At 45.7% G+C, this 21,337-nt stretch overlaps 1 protein-coding gene across 2 annotated transcripts in view; it reads left to right on the top strand.

Moving 5' to 3' along the window:
- The window catches only part of GAB2 (GRB2 associated binding protein 2), a 93,288-nt gene that overhangs the window by 51,734 nt on the left and 20,217 nt on the right, over positions 1 to 21,337 (top strand). The window contains exon 2 of one of the 2 annotated variants that reach the window (XM_069883292.1): positions 1,681 to 1,981. In XM_069883292.1, coding sequence (XP_069739393.1) covers positions 1,681 to 1,981 — 301 coding nt within the window. Of the gene's footprint in view, positions 1 to 1,680; positions 1,982 to 21,337 lie in introns of those variants that run through there. The other variant, XM_069883293.1, reaches the window with a different exon arrangement.

The following is a 21,337-nucleotide window of genomic DNA, read 5'->3' on the forward strand; positions in this document are numbered from 1 at the left end:
AATGGGACCATTCAGAGAAAACATTGCAGGTCTTTCTCACTCTTATTTCAGCCACAAAATTCTCTATAATTGTGGGATCCTGGTGCAGTTGGGTGGCTGAGATGCCACCATGTGGCCTTCACCCGGATGCAAAGCCTCACAGGGCTGTATTCACCTCCCAGGAAGCATCATGGAGGTCCCAGCCCACCACTTGCCTTGCTGCCTCTCTTGACTTACTAAAGATGTTTGTGGCTGTTGGTTCTTCCTTCTTAGGGGATGTCATGTGCTTCCTCATGACCCAACCTCTCATAATCACATGAATCCAAAACCTGGTGATTTTTTTAAAAAAATAGGTAAGGTAAATCTCATCAAATAAAAAAATGTCTATAGTCGTGGCAGGATGCTGGGGATCACATCCCCAGCCTTGGCATCCCTTGGTGCAGAGGTCTGCATCAGGTAATGCAGGAATGCTAGCAATACCCCATATCACCCCACTCACCCACATCAGCTGTGTCGAGCCCATATTGTTCATGCACCTCTTGAACTTTAACCACATTCAGAGGAAGACTGAACAAAGATGTTTTAAGGACTGTGCTAAGACATAGTCCTTCCTTTCCATACGCCATGGAAGCTGAGCCCTCTGCAAGGTAGCATAGTTTTGTGATGGGGAACAGCTCAGTGGAGTTCTCTTCCACGGGTGCCAAGATGATTGTGAAGAGCCCACCCCACAAGCCCCTCCAGCCTATGGGACGGGGGGTTTTATCTGCACAATCCGCTGTGTAATGGAAGCTGGAGCATTCAGCACATTATCACTGTGGCTGTTCCACCTCCTGTGTGTTTGAACTGCACTTGGCATGGGGAGAGCACAGTGGTTGCCACTCCCAGTGACAGGGCTGATGGCTGACATTTATTTTGCCAGTTTGCTTCAAATGTGACAACCCCCTGAGTCTGTTTCCTAGGATGGTTTGGCTGGGGGCTGCCATAGGCAGCGTTCGGAAGAATCAATTATAACCTTTTCCTTTGCTAAGGACTTTCTTACTTAGCAGGGAGCAGAAGATGCTGAAAAACAAATGAAACTTGGATTCTCCACAGTCTCCCTGGCATTATTCCTGATATTTAAAAAACCAAACCAGTTCCCCGTTGGTTTTATTAGCCTTTCTATCCTGGCATTTAAACAGAGATTGGATTGGTGTGATCGGTATCTGCAGACGTGTGCTGTGATGCTCTCAGGGGTTTCTTTGAAGGCCAGGATACCCAGGGCACTGTGTCCAAAATGCCTGAGTTCCTTTGAGCTGCTGAAAGGCATTTCAGCACTGTGATTGCCGGTAATACCGCCTGACAAATTATCTTGCATCAAGGAGCAAGGGGAACAAAGGATATTTGGGTCCTGGGAATGTGGCTGGATTGTAGAGTAGGAGCAAGGTTGCTCTGAGCCTCAAGACTAGAATTTCTTGTGGTCATCTTAAGCTACAATGATATTTCAGTGTTTAATTCTCCCAGATCACCAAGGTAATTTGAGTATTGAACTCATGAACTGAGCTGAGTCTGTGCACCTCTTGCAGGGATGTCCTGAGCAGCATCCCAGAGCATCCCAGGGCAGAGAGGTGTTGTGGCCATCTGCGTCACCCTGTGCCTGGCAATGGTTTCTTGCCCCTCACTACTTAAGTGGTGGGTTCATGCTTCCTCTCTTCTTGGTTTCAGGCATGGAAGAAACGCTGGTTCGTCCTGCGGAGTGGTCGGATGAGTGGCGACCCCGATGTCCTGGAGTACTACAAAAATGACCACTCCAAGAAACCTCTGCGTGTGATCAACCTCAATTTCTGCGAGCAGGTGGATGCGGGCCTGACCTTCAACAAGAAGGAGCTGCAAGACAGCTACATCTTTGACATCAAGACCAGTGACAGGACCTTCTACCTTGTGGCTGAGACTGAGGACGACATGAACAAGTGGGTTCGCAGCATCTGCCAGATCTGTGGCTTCAACCAGTCTGAGGAGAACACAGGTACCATGAGAGCCATGTCTGTGGCCAAGAGCATCTCCTGTCCTCTACTCCCAATGCAGCCTGGCTCCTGTTTCAGAAAAGGCCTGTGGAAGGGGGGTGCAGCCCACCACGAGGCTAGGAGGGCTAGAGTGGGAAATAGATGGATGCATGGGGAATGTCCATGAGGCTTTCCTACCTTTGACATTTGAAGCTGAGCAGGCTTCGCCCCTGTGGGCCATTTAATTTATTTCCCCACACATAACTGTAGCCTTTTAAGTCTCTTATAAGCAGTTGATGTGGTTTGAGGACTTCTCTAGCTGCAGCTCTTGTCTTCATCCGTCACTGAAGTCCCTTTGAGAGTTATAGGAATCAGCAGTATTCAGAGATTTCAATCCCTTTGTGGGGTGAGGGAAAGGCTTTGCTGGGACCATGTTGCTCCCTGCTGTAGCTGTCCCCACCACCAAAAGGATCTCTTGTGAAGGGCAAACACATCCTTTCCATCTACATCCCTGTCTTCTCTTGGCACTCCCTGGGAAATGCTGGGAGGAGAGAGGAAAACACTGGGTGGTTTTGTGCAGCAGCAGGACCTGTTCCACCGGTCATGCTCCACCATCCAAACTTGGCTGTGCTTTGGCAAGCCTCTGCAGTGAACACCAGCAAGCTGCCTCTGCTTCCCTGGCACCACAAGGGCTCACATAAATCCCAAGTAAAATGGAATGGGGATGAGCAGGGGGTACAGCAATGCAATTGTCTGATAATCTCATTACACTTTGACAGCATCTTTGGGCATCTTTGCTTTATCTCATCCATGGTCCATTCTCATCCAGGGGTCCCCAGTCCCATGCTTTGTCGACATGAAATTCCACATAATAATGTCCAGCTTGAATCTGTTTTGATCCCTCGTGGACCAGCTGCCATCCGTGGGAGCTGAAATCCTGCCAAGAGCTTGTCAAGCAGGACAGCAAACAAAGCATCACAGCAGCGCAGATGCAATCTTCACTGACTGACGCATGAAATGGGACGTCACCTTGGCAATGGGTGTACAAGTGGTAGAAAGGATCCTTGATAACACTTCCAGCATGGTCTTTCATGGAAAGGTCAGGCTAAATAAATTACATCCCGTTCCAATGTCAGCAGCGCAGTCCTCAAGGTTCAGTGAAATCATTCACGCCTCTTTTTTTTTAAGAGCTGTTTTGTTGCAGGATTTTCCATTTTATGTGCATTCAGCTGGGGGAACTGTTTTTTCTCCCATTTAGTAAAATGAGCTTTCAGTCCAGCAGGAGTGGGATCGATACTGGACTTCAGTGAAATATAAATCTGGGCAGCAAAAAGAAAAGCAATCTCCCACTTGCAAGTACATCTGTCCCAAAGGGCACATAGGGCTCATCAGGCTGCAGAGATCCGAGCACTATTCCCTGCACTATCATGGAATGACATCAGCAAAAGAGGAACAAAATTCCCTATTTGTAACAAAATCACAGCTTGTTAGTGCTGTAGGGAAAGTACCCACTTGAAACCCAGCTGCCAAAGCATGATTTTCTGAGTCAGCCAAGAAAAAGCCTGCAACAGTGAATGCAGCAGATGTGTCCAGATGCTGCAGAAAAGAGGGAACGTTAATTATTCAGGGTGGGTGCTTCACTTTGGTGCTTGACAAAGCAGTGACCACATACTCACCTTTCCTTCACCATCCCTGCTAAGTAATGGCAAATAAATAATTGATTTCCCAAAGCAGATAATTTGTTTGAGTGACCTGCGGTCTGAGGCTGGGTGAAGAGGTGGAGGGATTGTTGCAATGTGATAGATACTGGGAGTCTTGTCCATCTTGACATACATTAAGCCCATCACCCATCCTTCTTGATGGATCAGCTGGAGGGAGAAATAAAACAGTCACAGCAATTTTTGTACCTGCTGTGCTCCCTCTTCATCACCTCCTTGAAGCCGTCAGCTGATGGATGGGAGAGGGTAAGGAGTTTGCATGAGCTTATGACAGTTCTTTATTACAAACAGAGCTTCGCATATTCTGGTATTCCTCTCTTAGACCCTCACTCCACCATCCTCAAGCTTCTCTGTGCCTTGTTGTGACCTCTGCCTTAAAGAATGAATGAGTCAGTAATTGGATGCACCAAAAAGAGGAGGAAACGGTAACCATTATGGGCAAGAATAGCTCCATGCTAATTGTAGCAATTAAATAACTAAGCCTCCCTCTCCCAGCAGGCAGGCAGCGTGGTGGAATGAGATCAGAAACTGCCGGAGAAGCCACTGTGCACATTTTTCTGGTTGTACTTGTTCCTGGGTGTGTTACTGCTTTATATTGACCCAAAAGCCTTGCTGGGTCCAGCCTCAAAGCCAGGTTATTCCTGGCTGGGTTATATTCACATCCTGGCCAGGGAGATTCTCCATCACTGGCAAAGGCATTTACTACAACTGCCATCACATGCTGAATTACCTCCTGCTTGAAGGGATACCTCGCATCAGCTGAGCCCCAGCTACAGATCACGAGTTTGCTTTTAACTCACTGGTGGAAGAGGAAAAATTCAATAGCTTTTGGAGCAGTTTGGTAAAAGCCTTTTTCACCAGCTCCCCAAGATCGTAGGGAAAAGATGAGTTTTCAGATGTGTTTTAGTACAATTTAGTGAGCTAATGGGCAGCTCAAAAGTAGCTGCATGCGGTGATGCAAACTAGCTGTGAACCCTCTGCACTAGTGCAAGACCGCATTTGGGTGCTGCCTGCACTTCCCAAAGGCAAAAATATTAAAAGGCCAAATGAATTTATACCCTTTGATGCTTCTTTCTGTTTGCAGCTTGATGGGAAGTGTAAATATTCTATTGCTTGGTTTTCACATTAGTCCTTCATGCGCTGTCTAGACAGGGGGACTCTAAGGATTAAGAAATAGGCTGGAGTTAGGGTAGTTTAACATTGTGCTATAGTTAGCTGCTGGTTTAGCTGATCACAGACTGTGTTATACATCTGGTTCATTGAAAGGAAGCTCCTTTCAGCTTCAGGAACCTAAATGTCAGTGAAGTGGCAGGTATCTCTGGCTACCCTGGTGCTGGCGAGGAGCAGCCACTTCGCAAAGCTGCTGTGGTGGCTTCGTTCCCCAACTTGAAAATAATTGCAGAACAGTTCAGTTACATCTGCTGGGAGAAGAGAAATCAAATTGACTCTAAGGTGTTTACCCAGACTGCAGTGAAGCTTTTTGTTTCTGTTAACACCTATTTACTTTGAGAGCTAATTACTACTTTTGAACAAGCAGAACCTCGCAGGATATTGGTTCCTCCACACCTCTGGGGAAGCTGGCAGGGCTCAAGCAAAGTGTATTTGCTCCTGGCTCAGCACTGGTTTTACACTGCAATTCGCACTGCTACAACCTCAGCCAGCTCAAATATGATGGAGGGAGATCTGCTGGGGACCCTGGGCTATGGACTGCAGGAGATATGCTGGCGCGTGGGTATTTCAAACCATCTGCATTTTCCCTGCCCTAGTGGGCAGGCAGCCAGGGCTCAGCTGTGAACTAGATTTTCTCATATGCTTTGTTTGTTGCAGTTAAAAAAATACCAAATCCCACTAAATATATCTTGTGTGCCATTAACCCTTTCTAGAACTGATACTTTGGCCAAAACCCTGCTGTGTTCCATTCCTGGTAGAACTCAGAGGCACAGATGCAGCAGCATATAATTTAATTTCTCATGAACCACCATGCATCTTCACAGTGTGTGTGTCTTCGTGGGGGTCCTGTGCACAGATTAGTTATTACGGGGAGGTTGATACCTTTATTAACTCCATCCCAATTTACTGTGCCACCCCAGAACCTCCTTGCAGCTGCTCATCCATCTCCTCCATGGGGCAGGGGCTCTCTCAGGGTCTTGGATTCATGGGTGCTGAGCAAACACCCAGGTGCATTTAAGAGCTTATTCATGCACTGCATTAATGCCCCTGTGCTAGAGGTTTAACCCAGCCGCGGAAGCAGGGAAGGGAATATTTGTGCGTGAGTAAATGTCTTTGCAGAAGGCTCCCATCACTCAGAGAGGGTGAACAGGGCATGGGAAAGTGATGGTGCTGGGCTGCTGCCCCAGTGGGTTTTGTCTGGCAGCAGTGGCCTTTCCCACCCCGACCAGGCATGTCATCTTCTTTTTTTTTTTTTCCATCTAGGATTTTATTTCTTTTATGTATTTCTCTGTCTTCTGCCAAGGGGCTGTCTCACTGCAGTCCCAGACTCCAGCTCACTCCTTGCTCCATCTCCAAGGCTCAGCGCTGGCATTTTGTGTTGCAGTTAGGATCAATCCCCAGCAATCCCGAGGCTTTTACCATCTCACTGAATGCAAGTCAGGACTGAGCATTAATGTTTAATGAAGAGCTGAGTGTCTTTCCTTCCTCCTTCAACTCCACCGTGCTCACTCCAGCAGAGTTAGCTGGAGCAGCCCCCAGACAACAGTGACTTTCTGTTCACATTAATGAGATCTTCTACATCCCATGTGCACAGTCTCTGCTGTGGGTCTCTTTGGCTTGATACTGCTCCAGACCCCCTGCCCACTGGTTACCCTCTTCCAGCCCATGAGAACAAAATTATTGTTTTAGTATCATAATCACTTGACTTACTTTGGCTGTGAGTCCCACACAAGTCTCTGGCTGGTTGCTCCCCAGACTGTTGCCTGCTTACACGGGCTGCCTGTGAGCCTGTATGGATGATCTTCTTTCCTCCTTGCTTCTCCAAAATAAATGTGTTGGTTCCAGCATCAGACCAGCAATGCTCCTCATCTCATCAGTTCCTTGCATCCAGATTGCATGGGTGTTTGCTGAACAAGGTGGACTGGAGAAAGAACAGCACAAAGATACCCCCAAAGACTTGTTGGGAAGACAGGAGCTGCCCAGAAGCTCAGTGAAGAGGCTGCAGGTAGCAAGACTTGAGTAAGACACGTTTGCATGCCATATACTACCCACCTCCCCAAACACCTCCAAATCACTGATGTTCACCATCCCTGCACATAGGATTGGAGCAGCAGGGAGCCCAGAAAACATCACAGCCCCAGGGAAGTCCCGTCTTTCCCTCTTTTGCTGCCTTTCTCATGGCAAAAGCAGAACTGAAGCAGAGGGGAAACACTAATGACTGCCACAAGGCCAGGTACTTCCTTGCTGTTGTGCCTGGCACACGCCTCCTTCCTTCCTCACACCCTGGATGAATTGCAAGCCCTGTGCCATGCTGGAGGGTGACAAATAGGGGCTGAGAAACGGGGGCAAGGAGGGAGATACTGTGGTGTCCTTGTGCCCCTGAAAGCACCTGCCTGATGTGCTGTGTTTCAGTATCTGTAGGCAGCACTGCCACCTAAGGGCAGCTGAGCAGGCAGCCCTTTTCGAAGCCCTGTGCCCTCATGTTGGGCCACAACTTAACCCTTCAGCTTCTGTCTCTGCAAGTCAATTGGTCTTGACTTCATCTTTAACCTCTGTTATGGGTTGTACTTGGATATCAGCTCACTTAGAGGTCAGTCTGTCCTCTGCTAGACAGTACAGCACTCTACGACAAGCAATGAACAAGGTTATGGTTGAGTTCAGTTTGGCACACAGGGTTGACGATCCTCTCCATGGATCCCGCCTTCTCATGTCTTATTCACTTACCCAAAGATCGAATGTCCTCTATCTCATTTGAGACTTGCAGATGGACTGTGCTCAGACAGCAATGTGGAGTCCTCAAGCCTTGAGCCTTTTCCTTTCACCTGACATGCTACCGTCTGTATTAATGTAGCCTTTTCCTCAGTGTTCCCGTCAGTACTTTCTGCACTCAGTGTCGTGGAGCTCCTTTTAAAACACTGTAAGTCACCTCTCAAACCACTGGCTGCACATCTTAAGAGTGTTTGGATCAGTCCCAACCATCCTTCTCTACCAGGTGCTGGGTTTTCTTGATAAAGGAAACAACCATGGCTGCAGATCCACTCTGGGAGGACAAATGCAGATGTCACATCTCAGCTTCAGGCTTGAGCCAGATGCACGCAAATGGGCATGAGAGTTCTGGTTACCCCAACTTACTTTGCACCAGGCTCATGGTTTAACTTCAGTTGCATGCCAACACTTCTTTGCCTGTGTTCAGTTCATCCTTTAGTCATCCTGCCTCTTTAAATTTGTTCCAGACTTCCGTGACCCTGGTTTTCCTGCTCCACAAACAGCAAGTTATTTTAAGATCTGACAGTTTTCAGCTTTTATTTCAGTGTAAACAATACTGGAGAAGGGGTAGTCTTGGCACAAAGGAACAGCTCTAGAGTAGTTAAGTGCCTGCTGCCTTTTTTCCCCTCTTTCCCTTTGGAGATGAGCCAGTTGAGGTGCTAAGGCATCAGTTGAAGAGCTGAGAGCTGCAAAAGACCTGGATTTGTTTCCTAGAAGACAGAAACAGGGAAAGAGCCGTTACTGATCTCTACCACCTTGTCAAGGTCTCCTTGCTGAGATACTCCTGACATTCTGTAGAGGGAACTGATGTCATTTGTTTGGAGTGTGTGCTGGCGGTTATAATCTGTCCACTTTTTAGAAGAAGAAGGAAAAAGATGTCTAAAATCATTTGCAGACTGAAAATGCCCATTTCTTCCCCTTGGCTCACCAGGGAGCTGGGTCCATGAGCTTAGGTAGACTGTAGACCCATGAAACTCTGCTAAAATGAATGTCACCTGTCTCAGAGTTGCTGAGATATTTGGATCGTCATCTGTTCTTCCATAGTTCTTTTGGCTGTACTCAGTTCTTCATTATGTTGTGTTACCAGAAGCATCGCACAGACCAGAGTCAACACTGTGCTGCTGTGATGGTCACTGTCGATATCAAAAGCATATTCTAGCTTGTCAAGATGACAAAAGGAGGGCTGAATAAGGATGCAAAGGTCTTTAAAACCAGAAAGCAAGAAGAAAGTTCTTAAGGTATCTGCATAATTAGAAAGTGAAGCTTCTGGCTTCAGGGAATCTGATGTAATTGAGTATCTGAGGTTTGCAGTGCCAGATCAACATTTTTTCAGAGTTTGAGATTTGGGAATTTACAAATTTGGGGGATTTTAATATTTAGATGTTTTATTATGGATGGGGACATTCTGGAGACGTAGGGCTGGAAAAGTCCAGAAGATGTATCAGTCTTGTGTTTTCAAACCCACAGCACTGCCATCACAGAGAGACCCCTGGAAGATACATGTTAGTTGAGCCCACTTTAACCATACTCAGCACGGATGGGAACTGGCAGGGGATGCAGCCGTTTGTGGGAGCATTAAGTTTATAGACAAAGAATGCTCTTGTCTCACTGCAAATAATAAAACCAGCAAAAAAAGTAAATTTATGCTCAGCTTTCAAAAAAGACCAACAGCCAAATATTCCAGTTCTTCTTGACTGCGTCCCAGCAGGTGCCCAGCACAAGGATATCCAACCAGACAGTCTGGAAGATAAATATGGAGCTAGTAAACTGGGGCCTTAGGGGAAAATTCTGCCCCTTACTGGCCAAAGCCCCACTGGGTTTGCTGAGCTGAGGCTGGGATTTGAGCTGGGAGAGAAGGAAGAAATGTGAAGTTCAAGAGGGTTTTATTAGAGCAAAAAGTATTGCCCAGCTTTTCCAGCACAGGTATCCCTGCAGAGATTGGCAAGCTGTGTTTATACGTCTCAGCCCTGCCCAGGGCTGTCTTCTGGGCCAGGTAGCCGGAATCAGAAACACATTTAAAATAATTCTTCATTTTATAATTGGCATTTGTTGCTAAGAGCCCTGTGTGCGGCAGGTCGGCCCCATTAGTTTAATGGGCACTGAGGAATTTTTAGATTGACTTACTGACCGTGGAAAAATGAGAAAGGCAGACAGTATCAGCATCACATCAAAAAGCAAAACCACGCAAAGCCTTTAAAAACAAAAACAGCTGATGGGCTTGGAGCAGAGTGACCAGCAAAGTGGCACTGTCTGAGCAAAACCAAGTAAGGGAGGGAGGCATTTTGGGTGTCAGCCAGCTGGGAGGAAACTTGCAGTCAAATTCACCTGCATTTATATTTCCCAGAAGTGTCCTGGAACTGTTTTAGCCTGTGTGCCCCAGCTGTGCCATGTTGGAGTTCATGGAGCTGCACCCCATGTCCACAAAGCTGCTCTGACGTCAGGAGGGGATGCAGATCTGCAGATGATGTAGGGGACAGGCCAGGAAACATGATGGATGCAGGACCCCAAAATGTTGTGCAAGCAAGTCGGAGGACAATGGAGGAAATCACTGTGACTTTTTTGGTGAATAATTTCAAGCAGTTTTTCCCAGGCCGACATATGTCCCTATTCTTCCCTCCATATATTTCATGTTGTTCCCTCCAAACCTTTGATAGAGGACATAGTTTACATGCCCTGAGTGCTGCTTTGTAAAACTTGATAAAAGCCAGGACAGATTTAGACTCTCATTTCCCAGACCCCAATGACTGTTTTTTACTGGTTTGTATCGCTTTATATTTCCAATTAAAACTGAGCCTAAGTAGAGGAAAAGCTTTCTAAAGCCTTTAAAGCCTCTGAGTGAAGGCACACGAAGCAGGAAGGAGCCGTGAAGCTGTCAGTTGCTGTGAACTTTCCATGACACCAGTCAGGGTTTGTTTCTAGACTGATTTTTATTTATGAATGCAGTAGCATTTATTACTGATTTTATCTATAAAGATAACACTTCTTCCCTAGATGATTTCTATGCTTCGGTTATAATTACTGCCTGCTTCTCAAACATACTTCTGCATTATTTAGTGTGGTACGATGTCAGAGCTGTAATGTTGGCTATTTATTACTTGGACTGTGGGGTTACACCTGATCTGAGGATGCCCCATGTGTGCCCTGTCTGCATCCTGACTCTCTCTGGGAAGGCTCAAAACATCTCTCAGGGTCCCTCACAATGTAGATGTAGCCAAGAAACCAATCTTCTGCTACCCTAGGTGCTGCACAAGCACTGAGCATAAAGGCAGCTTCTGCTCAAAGGTACTCAGGAATCAGTCATTGCGCAGACATATTGGTGCATCTTTTCTTCTGCCTGTAGCAAATTGCTGCCAAAGGCATCTTGGTCATGACACCTGTTCCCTCCAGGCTTGGTATGGTCTTAAAAGGGACAGTTGGCCGCAGCTGCTGAAAAACTCAATGAAAAATGAGACTGACTGGAAAAAATAGGTGTCATTTATGTTCCCCTCTTGCCCCTAGTCTGCTGCTTCTGTCTCTGGGAGTCAGACCTAGAAAGGTTTCCACCAGGCATTCAAGGAACAGCTTAACTGTTGGTCCCTGCTTACAGTCACTTTAAGCCACAGAGGAAGAAGCAGATATTTGGAGTTAAGCATGGGGAAAAAAACAAAACAAAACAAAACAAAAACAAACAAACCTGACTTGAGTCTCATTCCTTGGACATAGTCAAAACCCAACTGGAGGACACTCCTGATTTGCTGTAGCATTCCCTGTTCTGAGCAGAGGTTGGACTACACCAACTCCAGAGGTCGGACTACACCAACTCCAGAGGTCTTTTCCAACCCGAATATTCTGCGATTCTGTGATATTTGTGAACGTACACTGCAGGGAAATACCAAGCTTCGAAGTGTCATGAGGAGCTGAGATACCTCAGCAATCCCAGCAAGTAAAATTGGAGTTGTTCACTGTTAGCATCACCAGAAAGATGGGAAGGCAGAGCAGGAGATGAGGCATTGCCTTCTCTGAGTCCATATCACAGCATATTGTCTGATACCCCTTGGCTCTGGGTAAGTCCAGACTTGTGTTTTCTGACCCTTTTTGCTCTGTGTGATGTTCTCATAGTCTTCCAGCCACTCCATGATGGGTGGCACAAGCTCTGGCACATCTCAGCCCTTATTGGGGCTTCCTTTCGTACTGACTGGGTTGTTGTCACGTACCAAAGAATATGTCTGACTTGTTTGCACCTTTGATTGATTGCCACCCCTTATATGTGCTTATTAGGATGGAAAATAACATTTCACCTAAAAAATATCATCATATGCTCATCTTTACATGACCAAATCCCACCCTGACCAACACAGCTGATCCTTGCCAATTTTTGGTATGATTGCCTTCCATCATTTTACTGCCAAATACATAAGCTGCCCCTCTTCTTGCATGCCATTGCTTTTGAAAGTAAGCTGGAGTTGAGTGACTCATAGAATTTGCTATTTTTTTTCATAACGAACAGTCACTCCTCTTTTTGAAGTGCTGGGCAAGTGCTGGGCATAGTGAATGGCTGGCTACTGCACTACCTATGGCTCCATCCTCACCTCTGTCTCACAGCAGATCACCAGCCCTGCCAAGTACAACCTTGTTTGACATTGCTGTCTGTGTATAAACCATTCCCTCGAGCCTGCATATACTTTGCACAGGCTCAGCGTTGATATAAAGCCTTTATGGTGCTAATTATTTTTGCTGGCTTGCCATAACAGTTCACATTGCTCTCAAATGAGTCATGAGGAAGTCTTTCAAATACCCACTTGAAATCCATAAATTTTGTGATGAGCCTTTTTGCTAGTTGATGGTTACTTTGAGAGTTATTGTTAGTGTCAAAACCTTGTTGACACGTGATCTTCCAGGTGAAAATGGTACCTTCCTCTCTTGAGATTTATCTGAAAAAAAATTCTGATAGAGCAGAAGACTTTCTCTTTCCTGGAGAGCACTGAGTGTCTCTTCAGTCTTTAAATTTTTACTTATTTTGAGTTTCTCAATCCCAGTTTCTTAGCTTTCATGGTTTTTCCTCATCCCCAAACTTCATTCCATGAGTCTAAGAAAGAGGCAGATTTGTGATTTTCACTTAAAGTTCATTGACGCTTTTACAGGTTTATTACAGGTTCTTAATACCATTATATCTGGATTTTGGAGTTGACAGCTCCTTCTGAGGGTCCAAGATCCTGCTGGCTTTTCTGCTCCAGAGACTCGCTTCCACCATTTCTTCTACCTTTAAAAACTCAGAGTACAGGCTTGCAAATACTTTTAATTTCTTTGGCACGTTGCTGGAAGGACCACCCTGTCCTGTTCCTGTCTCTAGCATTTTTATGCAGATGAGTCCATGATGTCCTAGCCCTGAACAAACAGTGTTTCTTGCAGTAAAAAATCCATTGACATATCTCAGTAATGAGAACACGTGCTACCATCTGGTGTCTCTTGGTGCACTTTGAAAGGAAGACTAACCCTGTGTTCACAGACCTGTAGGACACAGAGTGGTTTGTTTTACAGATAAAGTGGCTTAAAGAATTAATGCTGCTCTGAGTGCAAGAATGCCCTCAGATAAGTTAAAATATTTGCTTTAATAAGGTTTATAAATGATAAAGTGAGGCACAAATGAGTTTTCCCTGCAGGTGCATTGCTGCATGAGTGATCTCTATGAAGTTTTTTGCTGTCTCTGAAGCATTTGGAGATGGAAAGCTGGAGCAGGCTGGCTTCTGATCCGGTCTGATCCTGGTAATTCCTGCATTCCTGTGGTTGTAGCCAAAATCCATTATATCATTGCATATTCCTCACAGCATCTGCAGAGGGAAATGGCTCCAATGCACTGCATATTTGTTAGAAACCACTTTTCATCACATGAATGAAGGATTGTGACAGCAATGAGAGGGGCACCAGGCGTTGAATCTCATTCATTCTATTTCATCATATACACCAAGTTCAGATATGGGTCATCTAGGTAATTAAAACTAAATAAATAAATATATACCATTCCTGTGAGGAAGAAAGAGTTCTCAGAAGTGGTACATACAGACTCTGAATGATGGTGGAGGAACGCTGCCCCTGCAGTGAGCAGAGTGGATGATGAGCCTGTCACAAGCTCCACTTCAGAGATGGTAAAAATTCAGTGTATTCTTTTCCACTCTCGCTGGAATCCATTTTCATCCACTTTCAGTGTCAATTTTGATTCGTACCTTTTCATTCTGAATTTGAAAGAATTTCAGAAAAAATAAAGAGTTTCACTCAGAATTGCCCTTTCACTTCTGAAGTGCTTAATGAGGATCTTTGATCAAAGCAGGGCAGTCAACCCCCAAAAGTGATCCACTCTGATGAGAACAAATGAAAATACCTTGACCTTCTCCCCTTTTACTTAAAATTCACTTTTATCCTCTAAAGGTTTCTTGTAATTTCTGGCTGCAAGTGATAACTTGGCAAGCTCCAATTTTGATTAAATGTCGTTTTCCAGCTGGAGGATGTGAGAACATTTTCAGCTGGCCCTAAGCCAAGCGTGAAGCTTACACGATGCACCAGGCGAGAAGATGCGGATTTTGGTCTGGGTGCTGGTACCATCTGTGGTGTGTGCAAGGATGGGCACAGCCACAAGGGTGGTAATGTAATCTGTCTCTTTGGGGTTTCAAGGATTGTCTCACCTCACTTTGCAAGCCACATTTGAGTGAGGAAAAGGAGGGTGAGAGCTGCTAAATAAGACTGTGGAATGATTCCCAACCTGTGAGACATCATCAGGTGAAAGAGGGTTTGCTTTGGTCTTTGGATGCTGGAGGATGTTTTGTTCCTGAGTCAAAGGATGAGCAATGCCAAAACTCAAAAAACATTACCCTCAAGCAGACTGTGATAAATCTACCTTCCCCAAGTCCTCTGAGGACTAAGCTCTTTATTATATTCCGTTGCCCCACTAAACCCGTCTCTGCTGCTGCTGTGTGTTAAAAATAACTGCAAAACCAGCCTGTGCTTTTGTGCACAGGGTTCAAACAGCAACATCCATGCTGGAAGCTTGCCCTGCTACTCAGTGCAGAAATATCCAGTGGGAGGAGATTTGCTTGCTGCAACCATGAGGAGATGGAGAGTGTCCAGGTGGAAATGGTCATGCACAGAGATAATAAACGCAAGAGTGTAACATGGAGCTGAACTGATGGCAACCAAAGTCCAGCGCAATGTTGAATCCAGCAGGCTTCAGGACTTCAGCCGACCCCACATCTCCTTTAACTGCCTTTAGTTCTTCCTTGGGATGGTCCCAGAGGGGTTCAGGCTGTAGTGAACAGGGGACATGGGGACAGGGATGGGGCTGGGACTGACCCTAACTCAAAAGCGCTTGCAGGACAGGCTGCCAGCCTCACGTTTCTAAGTGCAAATACCATGCTAACATATTGCTCTGCTGCTTTCAACCCATGCCAGTTCTTGCCTTTGGCACAAGCTGTACTTCCCAGTCCCTGCCAAACCAGTACAGATGTTTTAACACCCACTGGAGCCCAGATAATTACAAACAGAAGCGAGAGACTGGTCAAGGCTGTTTTCTTTTCATTGCTTGAACTCTCAGCCCTTTTCAAGTAAGACACCTCCCACTTTCTGACACTGCTTTCAAAGACATTTTTGTGGGCCATGTTGCTAATACTCATTTTATTAGGGGAACGCCGAGAAGCTCCAACCAGGCTCGCACCATGCCTGCTGATGTAATGGTGACCGCAGAGCGAAACAAGTGCAGGGAAGATGAGTGGAGTGGCTAGGAAAACATTTTCATGGGAAATTAGATCTAGTTTCTAACCAACAGCTTTCCAGCCATGGCGTTCCAAAGCTCAGCTCATTTTCAGATGGGTTTAGGGACTGTTTTCAACAGGACAAAACCAGCTGGTAGAGGCATCGGCCAGAGGATCCTGCAGGTCCTTCCCATCCTAGATCCTCATGGACAGTGCCCATTGTGGAAAGCTTGTGAGCAGAGCAGATGAGATGAAATGTTTTAACAGAGGGAAGCCAGCAGCAAACACCTTCCGGGTCTGCGCTTGTACAAACTTAAGATATGGGAATCTGGCCTGTGAAAAAGAGTTATGCTCCCTCAGGCCATTTGCAAATAGCCAGGTTTGAGCTTAACAGATGAGAACTGATTGAGCGTGACTGAAACCAGTTGTCATATGCTTCTCCCCTGGGGGCAACTTAGAAATTATCTGTGGGGAGGAGGACCAAGAAAGCTTTCTTAGGCTTTACATCGATGTGAACTTAATGTCTACTCATCCCTTTTCCAACAGGATTCTTTGAAGTCCTTCTGGACATGGAGGTTCAATTTGTCCTTGCGTTTGTTATCACAGCTGATAACTGGTTGGGTGGAAGATGACTAACACAAGCCCACCAACCATAGTGGGCTTGAGCTAAGTTTGGGGCTCTCCCCTCAATCTTTGCTGTGAAATTTCTCGCTCGCCATGCCAAGCCATGAAGATTCTCATCTGACATTATTCCAGCTCATTTCTAGTTGCTGTGGAGACCAATTTAAATGGAGCTGTAGTATTTCGAAAGGGGATATGATTTTAAGTCATTTGCAATGCAAGGTCCCAAGCTAATAGCATTAGCATATTGTTTGATTATGACGATGTGTAGGGAATAAATTCCAAGTCCTTTTGCCATCCCTGCATCTTAAAAGAAGAGGAAGAGAAAAACCTCCAGGGTTTAGCTGATCCTGAAGACCTTTACTGGGGGTGAACTCATGATTTCTGAATGCATAAAGCTTCAGGGGTCACAGGCATTTTTAACCTCATGACAATGAGAATAGCTCCCTGGAAGGGACCTTTTCTTTCTCTGCTTCCACTGAGTACTGCTAATAGACTGCCTAATGGGCAGAATTCAGATTTTAAGTAATGGGTAGAGAAATCCAAGATGGTCTTTTGAGCTGTGTGCATTTTTGCTGGTGTGCTGGTGTGGCAGAGCCCAGCTAGAGAGCGACTGTGCAAGAAGCAATCCTTCCATCATTTGCAGGGAATTTTCTTCTTGCATTTTACCCTCAACATCTTAGGAATGGTTTTGCCTTTGGGACTTCTTTAGATGATTCTAGTATGTGGCCAAGGTATGACCGTGCACCTAAATGAAAAAAATTGCATAGAAATCCTTTGCAAAGAGGCTTGTTTTGAGAGTAAAGGCTGCAGAGATTGAAAAGGGAGAGCTGAACTTCAAAATAATAAAAAAAAAACCCACAACGAAGACAAACCATTTTATTTTTTTGAGTCTCCATCCCTAAGGACTTGGCTTTGGGTGATGAACTGACCCCTGCTCATACTGACCCCCACACCATTTTGATCATTAGTTCAGGGACGCAGTATTGCAGCCATGAGGGTTAATGACTTTGTTTGCCTTCTCTTTCAGCTTTTGCAGTTCATACAGCTGTTATTACCCTGACTGGGTCTTCCGGGCTCACCTGAAGCCATGTGAGAAATTCAGGGCTCTACCACAAACCCCTTGTGCCCATCTTCTCCCTACTCCCTGCACAACACTCACCTCATTTTCCTTTTAACCCATCAGCCAAAATACTACTCAGGGAGCAAAAATTAGTATTAAACACAAAGAGAGAGAAAAACAGGGCCAGACTCCTGCAGTTTCATCCCACTCAGGGGTGCAAATGCACCCATGAAGAAGGGGGCTCTGACAGGAGATATTTGGGAATACTCTTCCCATTTCAGCCTTGCTGAGGAATGGTGAAGCCTCTTGTTTTAACGACTCCCTGGAAAACTGGGGGTTATAATGTTTTATCCCTGAGGTAAGGAGAGATCAAAATAAATTACATTGGTAAAGAGCCGGGAATGGCAGTTTTCTATAATACAAAGTGCAAATATTTGGGCCTCTCATGCACTCCCTTGAATAGAAATGGTGCTAAATCATGCATATGTAGAATGGGTTCACATTTTCTCATAGCAAAAGTTTTCCTCTGCTTTCCTGGAGCATTAAAGACCTATCACTGTAAAAAGGGCTATAAAATTTAAAGTGAGCTGTGGCTGGGACTAGGCTGGGATTCACCCTTTCTCCTTTGCCATCCCTGCTAGGTGAGGCATGCACCCACATTTGCTCAGGCAAGGAAAGGCACCCACATACTGCTTGCATTGAACCATAAGGAGAAAGAGAAGAAGTTTCTTCAGGACTGAAAAGCGAGTTTTTCCTGGGCTAGTGGGTGCAATGTCAAGGGCACATCATCTTCTGGACTTTCACCCTGCCTGTTGGTGGCATGTTGGACCACAGCACTGAGTGAGACTGCATTGGTATGATGTCCAAGGGAAAGCCTGGTTAGGAAAAGCCAAAATCATTAATCATTGTCATCGATAACAACCAGTATAATCCCCCAGAACAGGATGCCAAAACTTAATTTTATGCAGTGAGAAAGCTGGCTTGATGCAGGGCCATCATGAGGCTGCCTTTGGAAGGAAAAGAACTCTTTTCTCATATAAATGCATTATCTCTATCGATAGTTTGTAGGAATTATTTACTTCAGCCCTGTCCTGCAGCACTAGTCTCCACAGACCACTCATACCTCCAGGCAGATTTGTTAAGGATGCCCTTGGCATCCATGGGAATTGCATGTTCCACCCACAGACAGAAAGCAGGTAATTCTTCACATCCTCATTGCCATGTCTTTGCCACCTTATCCCTACCCTGAAAAAGGCAAAAATAACTTCTTTGAGACCACTTTGTGCTTTATACAGTTACAGCCCAACATCTTTGCCTTTTCCCTCTGTTCCAGACTTTTTCTGTCCTTTTTTTTTTTTCTGCATGTAATCCTTCATCAAATTGGGTTTGCAATGTCAGATATGAAGATTCATGAAGTAGAGGACTGGAGATGGGGCTGGTTCTGTGGAGAAAATGAAGCCTGTCTCAGCCCACATTGCCACCCTGGGATTGCCCTTCATCCCTGGCTATAGGTCATTGTCCCACTCCAGGACTCTCAGATAAGGATGTCCCAAGTGGAGTGCTCAAGGTCACACGTAAGCCAGGGCTGTAAGCATCTACATTCATCTGCTTTTATCTCCAACACTGGAGCCCTTAAAGCAAAAATAAATAGGTGCACACCAGACAACCCCATCTGGCCAAATGTTAGACCTCCAAATATTGACATAAAAGGTTGACCTCCGCAATCAAGTGACAGATTTTCCCTTTAAAGGGTAGCCGCTGTGTGCAGGGCGTGCTGATATGATACAGAGCTGGGTCGCTGCCACCAAGAGATGTTTCCCAGGGCAGAAATGGGATTTTAGGCACAGCCTCATCTCACAGAAGCAAACCCGTGTTCTCCAGGGAGAAGCATCACATCATTTCTATTGCAGTGTCTCTTCCTTCTGCCCCTTTGTCCTTCAAAGTATTGATTGCTGTTAAAATAACTGAGATATATAATGCTTTGAGGTCAGGATGATCTGACTTGGCTCCTTTCCCTCTCTTCTCACTCACTCACTCACTCACTCACTCTCCAGCACTGTGATTTTTTCCCCCAGTTTCCATGCTCCTCTGAGACAAACACTCTTACATTACCACTCTTTTTCAGTAGTTTCGTACAAATGAAGGCAGAACGTTGACAGTCATGGGCAGAGATGATGCTATTTATTGCCACTCATCTTTGTCTCACTGTCTCTCCCATCAGCTCTTTCTTGGGTAATTGTCCCCATCCTATGCTGGATGCTTAAATAAATGGGAGATTTCTCTGTTATTGTTAAAGGAAACCTAAACGGGATCAGCTTAGGCTAAGTATAATTTAGAGGGATGAAACTGGGTAAAAGAAACCATATCCTTAGCCCTTTGTGCAGCAGATCCTTGTATGTAAAGCAGTGGTGCTCTTCTTTTCCCTTGGCCAGTCTGTTCTGACCAGTTTCTCAAAGCAAATGGAAATAAGCAGCAGAAGGTGGAAAGGAAAAGCTCAAAAGCCTGATGTCATTTTTGTCCTCACCCTTCAGCTCCTCTGCAATGGAGGATGCAGCTGTGGCAAGTCCTACCTTACCCCATCCTCACTTTTGGAGAGCTCCACTCCCCCTGCTCAGCACCCAAAATTCGGGCAATGATGAATATTAGGGTACCTATGTCTTTGCACACAATTCCCGACCCCAATGGAAACCAGGGAGAGGAAATTATTCAAATCAGATGCCCTTTTCCACCAACCTGCTGGAGGAAAACTTCAGTGGGCAATCTATCAAGGCATCCTTGGTCTAGCAACAGCTTTTCCAAATACCATCCAGCTCAGAGGAGATACGGAAAGCTTGGTAAATAAACCTTCCTGGGATGCCATGCTCATCCTCATGGCATCCCAGGGCCTGCTGGCAGCATGGTGGCTTGGTGACTCATCCATCGGACATGTTATTTGTTCTTTCTCTGCCAGGAGAAGTACACGGAGGAATTGTTGTGGTAGGGTTGTTTATCTTTTTTTAAATATTTTTTTGTATTTGTGCTCGAGGAGTGAGCCAATAGTGAAAGCAGAGGTGCAGGCAGATTCCCACAGAGGAAGGTTCCCCCTTTTTTTGCTAACAAATGATGGAGCTGATCCAAAGACTAGGGAAGATGATAACACATGAGCACACTCTGCCCATGCCCTCCTCGGGATTATTTCTAATAGATTTCTAATTTTCCCTCCTGAAAATTAAATCTCATCAGCTGTACTGGCACAAAGTGCAGTAGTGCATTTCATGGCTTTATTTGCCAAGTCATATCTGAGGAGCCCTTGTCTGCAAGGTCCCCTGGACCAGCCCGTCCTTGCCAGTGTGGTGTGGGCATCACGGAGAATTTGGTGCCACTCAGGGGTGCCAAGCAAACCTGGTACCTTTGCTGTGACCATTGACAGGAGCATAGGGATTTAGCTACACCAAAAATTGCTGCCTTTCCAGGGGCGTAATTTCAAGTCCATGGGATACAGGGAGTTGTAGTCTCAGCCTGTGCCTTCAGGTGGGGAAAGCTGACATCACAGCTCCAGTGAAAAAGGCCATTCTGAGCAATAATTTCCAAAGGAGGCTGAGTAATTATTTTGCTCAGATAAGCTCAGGAACATCGTGTGAAGCTATGAGCACACAGCAATAGTTCAGCACTTTGAGCAAAGGAATTCAGAGCTGTCAGCAAGGAGGGAAATATGTCTTTGGAGAATTGAAAACATTCATAAAAAATTCCTGGCTCCCAGCCTAGTCTGTCCCATTGCCGGCCGTGCTGGCAGTTGCATATTTTTGTTTTGGGAATGGAGTTGCGAGGAGGTTTTTTCCCCACTTTGCTGTAACACATGGACAAAAAAGCACATCTTAACCTGAACTAGTGAGTGCTGAGCTTCTGACCAACTGAAGCCCACCCAGCACCATGGAGTTTTGCAGGGCTGTGCTGGCTCTGAGCGTTCTCGCTGGGACCAGCATGACAGCTGTAGCATGAGCCCTGCAAGATGTATGCATGCAAGTCATGCTGCTGACATTGTACTTTTAAGTTGTAGGCATCCAACATTGCCTTTTCCAAACCGTGAGAGTCCAGTTCACAGAACTCAGAAGAGAACTGGCCAAGAAACGTGGGGTTAAGATGACACTTCCCACATGGCCCCACTACGTAACTTCAACTCTGTTCCACTGGGAATGGCAGTAGGAACCGGAACAGGATCTTATCCCTCCTTGGCTGTATTTGATACATTCCCTCAACATAAAGCCAAGAGATTTTCAGGCTACATCCATGCTGTTAAACACAAGAGGACCACAGATTTATCCATGGCCCTAAGGCAGATGGCCA

Source organism: Phaenicophaeus curvirostris, chromosome 1 (genome assembly GCF_032191515.1).
Source record: "Phaenicophaeus curvirostris isolate KB17595 chromosome 1, BPBGC_Pcur_1.0, whole genome shotgun sequence".
NCBI classification, from domain to species: Eukaryota; Metazoa; Chordata; class Aves; order Cuculiformes; family Cuculidae; genus Phaenicophaeus; species Phaenicophaeus curvirostris.